At 35.4% G+C, this 5972-nt stretch overlaps 1 protein-coding gene across 6 annotated transcripts; it reads left to right on the top strand.

Moving 5' to 3' along the window:
• Positions 1 to 407: 407 nt before the first annotated feature.
• LOC114298414 (ferric reduction oxidase 8, mitochondrial) lies at positions 408 to 5160 on the top strand. 6 transcript variants are annotated; one of them, XM_082910218.1, is made up of 10 exons: positions 408 to 1014; positions 1121 to 1388; positions 1628 to 1824; positions 2268 to 2361; positions 2556 to 2741; positions 2845 to 3082; positions 3175 to 3502; positions 3592 to 3853; positions 3942 to 4600; positions 4690 to 5160. In XM_082910218.1, the coding sequence occupies exons 3-10, from the start codon at positions 1668 to 1670 to the stop codon at positions 4875 to 4877; spliced, it is 2112 nt and encodes a 703-aa protein (XP_082766344.1). In that variant the 5' UTR covers positions 408 to 1014; positions 1121 to 1388; positions 1628 to 1667; the 3' UTR covers positions 4878 to 5160. The 6 variants fall into 6 exon arrangements, with proteins under 6 accessions (XP_082766344.1, XP_082766343.1, XP_082766346.1 ...); XM_082910217.1 differs by having other exon boundaries at positions 409 to 1014; positions 1127 to 1388; XM_082910220.1 differs by having other exon boundaries at positions 436 to 1014; positions 1127 to 1388; positions 1647 to 1824.
• The last annotated feature ends 812 nt before the right edge of the window (positions 5161 to 5972 follow it).

The following is a 5972-nucleotide window of genomic DNA, read 5'->3' on the forward strand; positions in this document are numbered from 1 at the left end:
CGAAGGGAATTCAAGATGTTAGTAATCTAAAATAAAGTTGGATTCCAATTCACTTTTCAAAATTTTTTTTTTTCTGGCCATGTTGCTACACTTGCTGCATCAGAAGAAAATTTCGCAAGATGCTTAACATCACGGTACTCTTTGATTTAAGTTTTGTAATTTGAATTATATTTTTTATAAACCGCCAATCTGCCCGAACCGCCAAGGCAAATTCGCCATTATTTGCCAACCGAACCGTCGGTTTTTGATAAGAAAAATGACAAATTCTAATGACACTTTTATTAATCCGTCACCCGCCATACAGTTTCTATTTTTCTCTCAAACCGCATCGACCCGCACCGTGCAAACCCCCTAGCTACAAATAAGTTATAGATGGATTTCTACAGGAAAAACGACGTCGCTTTGAATTTTTTATTTTTATTTTTATTTTTTTTTGTTGTTGCTTGTCAGCCCCTTTTCACACCTCGTCTTCTCCATCTCCTTCTCCTTCTTCTTCCTTTCTTATCTGCAGAAACTACCAAACCCGCCATCTCTTGTTCTCCATCTCCTTCTTCTTGGTCTCTTCTCTCTCTAAAAACTACCAAATCACACCCGCTACAAAATAAACCCAGATTCAAACCCAAAAAGAAAATTTGCAAACCCACAAGCTTCTCAAATATAGATTCAATATAGATGCAATCTCAAATCTACAAACCAAATCCACCACCTCTTCTTCTCCATCTCCTTCTTGTTTCTTTCTATCTATAAAAACTACCAAACCCACCATCTCTTCTTCTCCATCTCCTTCTTCTTCCTCTTTTCTCTCTCTAAAACTACCAAATCACACCCACTAGAAAATAAACCGAGATTCAAACCCAAAAAGAAAAATGGCAAACCTACAAGTTTCTCAAATATAGATGAATCTCAAATCTGCAACAAATCACATAAAGACCCACATATCTAATAAAATCTCAAACCAAATGAAATAATTTTCCGTCTAATCTGGTTGTTTATGAGTCCGATCGAGTTGCACAGGTATCAATTTGATCGCCCTTTCCTTCTAATAATTTTTTGGTGATGCCTCTTCCTTCATTCTTCTCTCTGCAACTCTTGCCTCTGCTTCTAATTTTTTCCTTCTAAGTGCTAGATCATGGTTGAATCTGCCGTCCGGGCGGCAAAGCATGTTGTAAGCTTGCTTGAAGTTTGATATGAGGATCCATATATTCAGTGAAAACACTCTCTGTAAAGAACCAAAGATTTTGAAGATGATGATGAGAAACCAATCAATCAAACGGGCTGAAAAGAAAAAGTAGGAAGAAGAAGGAAAAAAAAAAAAACACCAAAACGAAGTCATTTTGGATGCGCGGTGGGGAAGGCCGCAGGAAAGTGCGGCCGACGATCCGAACTCGGTGAGTGACAGTCTATATTATTCTAAAAATATTTTAGAACTCTAAATTGTGAGTTTTAATAATTTTAATGTGTATGTTTTGACCTTATTTTTATTTATTTATTTATTATTATTATTATTTTTTACTTTCTACCTCCGTAGAGTTCCAATTTTGGTTCTAATTTTAGAGGGTGTATGTTGTTATTATTCAATCAAACTTCTATATATAAACAGATTAGTCTCATACTAAATGAACTGCAGTGCTCACTCTGCTCTACAGCATCAAATTTAGGAAGCAGACATGGCAAGCACCTCCCTTCTTGTCATTCTTAAACTGCTGATGATCTTATTATGTGCTGGTTGGATTTCACTTTGGCTTCTCAAACCCACAGATTTGTGGGCAACCAAATGGAAAGGAGTTGAAGATAATGCATCAAATACTGTCTTCGGCTACAATGGTACGAACTTATTTCATTAAAAAATTATCTACATGAGTCAACATGCTACCAAAAATCCCCCTTTCATATATAAATATATTTTCTTTCATTGATTGGTTTTGTTAGTTGTAAGTAATTTGCACTGTCGCCTCGTTTGGGAACAAGTTAATTTAGTAATTTTTTAGCTATTTGGCTAAAAAAAGTAGGTAAACAAAACTTATATGTTTGGGATGATTTTTTGACTAATTACAAAAAGATGTGCAAAAAGAGAAAAGAGAATCTTTGACTGTTTTGTATGAGTTGTTGATTTTTTGGTTAGAAAGGTAACTTTTTGACTTTTTGACTAAAAAGATAAGTCCCCAAACGGGGCTGAATCAAGAATAATCATTTAAAAATAGAAAAAAAAGGTTACAAATATGAATGTTGTTTTTTGGAACACTGATCTCACAACGGCTCCTTTGCAGGGCTTGATTTGGCTGTCTATACATTTCCTGTTATTGCTGTGGCTATAATTGGATTTATTTACTTGGAATTAAAACCAAAGGATCAAAGAAGCAGGTAGGAATTATTTAATTGGATTTATTTTCGTGTGAGCTATTGAAAAGAGATGTGAGTGATGTGTCAAGTACTTGTAATTGTATACACTTTTATTTGTGAGTTTATCAACAATACTTTGATACTGTGTATTGTGCTTGTTTTTTGTATTCTGTTTTGGACATGTCACATAACTTTCTGTTCAATTTTGATGACAGACAAGCAAGAAGTCCAGTAAAAGGTCTCTCAAATCCACTCATTGTCAACAGTTATTTGGGTATCTTCTCCACAATTGAGATTCTTGCTGTACTACTCTTCATCCTCTTCCTAACATGGACTTTCTATGCCCACGTCTCTAATGATTTCAAAAAATTTATGCCAGTCAAGAACTTGAAATTGAACATGTGAGTAATAACATTTTTCTTGATTCCAATCATTCCATAGAAGGTACTGTGAAGAGTGGAAAATAAAAATTCCAAATTTACTGGTGTTACCCCTAAATTTCAGGTGGCAATTCAAAATTTACAAGATGTCAATCCGGTTTGGCTTGTTGGCAGAAGCCAGCCTGGCACTGCTGCTTCTGCCTGTCTTAAGGGGTCTGGCAGTATTTCGTTTACTCGGCCTCCAGTTTGAAGCTTCAGTAAGATACCATGTCTGGCTTGGGACTGCTATGATACTTTTTGCCACCTTGCATGGTTCAGGCACCATCTTTATATGGGGTCTCAAACACCACATTCAGGATGAGGTGATTCTGAGCCCATCCCTAATGTTCCATCAAATGTAAATTTCTTCAGTATATTGAGATTTGTGTTAAATTTCTTTTTTACTTGGCAACAGATGTGGAAATGGCAGAAAACAGGCCGCATATACCTTGCTGGTGAGATTGCTCTTGTTACAGGGCTAGTCATCTGGATCACATCACTTCCTCAAATAAGAAGGAAACAGTTTGAAATATTCTACTACACACACCATCTTTACATAGTCTTCTTAGTATTTTTCTTGTTCCATGTTGGAGATAGGCATTTCTACATGGTTTTCCCCGGGATTTTTCTCTTCGCCCTTGATAAGCTACTCCGGATCATACAATCAAGACCACAAACTTGCATACTTTCCGCACGGGTCTTCCCCTGCAAATCTATGGAGCTTGTTCTGCCCAAGGACCCAAGTAAAATTTCAAGCTCTTCAAGTTATCATAAAGTTTAATCGAGAAGACTAGAAATTAACTCATGTACCTATATTTTCTAATAATTTCAGGATTGAAGTATACTCCAGCAAGTGTGATATTCATGAAAATACCAAGCATATCTAACTTACAGTGGCACTCCTTTACTATATCTTCTAGCTCTAGTGTTGATGAGCACACCATGTCTGTTATAATGAAATGTGAAGGATGGTGGACAAGCTGTCTATACAACATAGTACAACAAACTGAGCTAGGCTCTGATCCTAATCAAATGAAGTGTATCCCAGTTTCAATTGAAGGGCCATATGGACCGGCTTCACTGGACTTTCTATGGTACTATAAAGTTGGAATCGGCCAAGTTACATGAATAGAATTTTGGCTTACTGATGTTTTATTTATTTATTTTTATTTTCTATGGCAGTTACGATAGTCTACTCCTGGTTGCGGGAGGAATAGGGATAACACCATTTCTAAGCATTTTGCAAGAATTTGAGCTTGGTCAAAGTAGTGGCAGAAATAGACTTCCTGCACAGATGCAACTTATTTATGTTGTGAAGAAGTCCCAAGATGTATGCCTTTTGGATTCAGTTTTTCCTTTGTTGCTGAACCAAGTGGCAGAACAATTCCATCTGAAACTCAAAGTGTTCGTAACCCAAGAGAAATCTGGTTCAACTCTTCCGGAACTACTGAATGAGTTTTCTCAAGTGGAAACCATAAACTTCGACACCCAATTTTCAAATTATGCCGTTCATGGAATCGAGAATTTACTCTGGATGGCTGTCATTGTTGGGTTTTCTTCAATTATTTTCCTCATTGTTCTTTGTTGCTTCAACTGTGCCTATATCCATCCTGCTAAGAAGGCATATCCCTCTTCAATAATTGATCTCTTTCTTATCTGTTCTTTCGCTATCGCTATCATATGTGGCACCTTGGTGGCTATTATGCTAAGATGGAGAAAGATAAAGAAGGAGCTTCCACCCCGCTCACAGAAACACAGCAGAGAAATCAAACCAAATTCCATGGAAACAAGTCATGCTCTTGAGGAACATGAAATTTATTTTGGAAGGCCTAATTTCCAAGGTACGTACTCTTAACCCATTATAAACTACACATTAAGCATTATTCAAGAACATAACGAAATATATTGTCATGTGGTGAATTGGATACAGATGTATTTTCCCAGTTTCAAAACGAAACAGGCGGATCTGATATAGGGGTATTGGTGTGTGGACCTGAAACAATGAAGGAGTCGGTCGCTTTAACGTGCCAGATGAATTCTGAAGGTGGTATCAGGGTGTTGGATACTCAAAGAAAGAAGCCATACTTCAGTTTCCAGTCTCTAAATTTCACACTCTAGGTATAGGTGACTATTTGAATTATATGGGATGGGGGGGACTTGTAGAGATGTCATGCTGTGCAATTACTTCTTTCACCCCTAGATCACATAAATACAAGTTTGGTATTTGCTTGAATTAGATGGGATGGGGGGATACAAGTTTGGTATTGCTGTATTATATGCTGTTGAGTTGGTCATTTAAATCTTCAAAATAATGACCTAGGCGTTTGATTTCATTTCACTAAAAAATGTATATATATATAGTTTTGCATTCCGAATGTTAAAGAATTGTTGCTTTTGTGCACTCAAGCCTTCTTTGCTATCCAATTGGATTAGTCGGGTAAATAATCCCCTTGTCTATTATTTGTTTTACACTGAATTGTAGGATTAAAATTATATTAGTCTCATTTTCCAATCTTACCATCCATTAATATTTTTTCAGAATCTTTGCTTCATCTATATTTCTTCACAAGCTTTGCTCATGGCAGTGATTTTGGAAAAAAATAAAAATAAAAATTTCAAAATTCGCAAACCAAACACACCAAAAACAGAATAAGATAAAGAAAAATGCTTGGGAGCACTAATTAGTACTCCTACTAATTAGGTGGCAGTGGGTCCCGTTATTAATGATGTGATGTTTTGGTCTTGAAGTTGTATTTTTTTTTTTTTTTTTTTTACTTTTTTAATGCATTAGTGCTATTAGTGGTGATGTTTTTAGTGGGATGAATCATTGTTGTAAGATAAAATAGAATATTGTGCTTTTCCTATAAATAAATAAATAAATAAATAAATAAATAAATAACCAACAGTAACCAAGTCTCGCATTAATACATCACATAAAAACTTTTCATACAATTTTTCACGTCCAACCTAAAAAAGTTAGAATATTATTTCTATTATAAATAATTTCATAATAACACCAAAATCAAATGGTAATTTCAAAAGTCTGTCCAAAATGGTTGGGGCTTCTTCCAGATGTGCACATATTTTACCATGTCTATATGTTGTATGAAAAAATTGATGTTTCTAATCCATAAGATTTGTGGGAGTTCTAATATTTCAATCTTAATTTTTTAATTTTTTGATTTAAAAAAAAAAATCTCAGCATTTATTGAC

Source organism: Camellia sinensis, chromosome 15 (assembly GCF_055761805.1).
Source record: "Camellia sinensis isolate YWXY chromosome 15, ASM5576180v1, whole genome shotgun sequence".
Lineage (NCBI taxonomy): Eukaryota > Viridiplantae > Streptophyta > Magnoliopsida > Ericales > Theaceae > Camellia > Camellia sinensis.

Coding starts and splice junctions, on each gene's coding strand:
- LOC114298414 (XM_082910218.1), top strand. CDS start 1,668: ATGGCAAGCACCTCCCTTCTTGTCATTCTTAAACTGCTGATGATCTTA. Junction 1,825..2,267: donor TACTGTCTTCGGCTACAATG/GTACGAACTTAT, acceptor GCTCCTTTGCAG/GGCTTGATTTGGCTGTCTAT. Junction 2,742..2,844: donor AAGAACTTGAAATTGAACAT/GTGAGTAATAAC, acceptor CCTAAATTTCAG/GTGGCAATTCAAAATTTACA.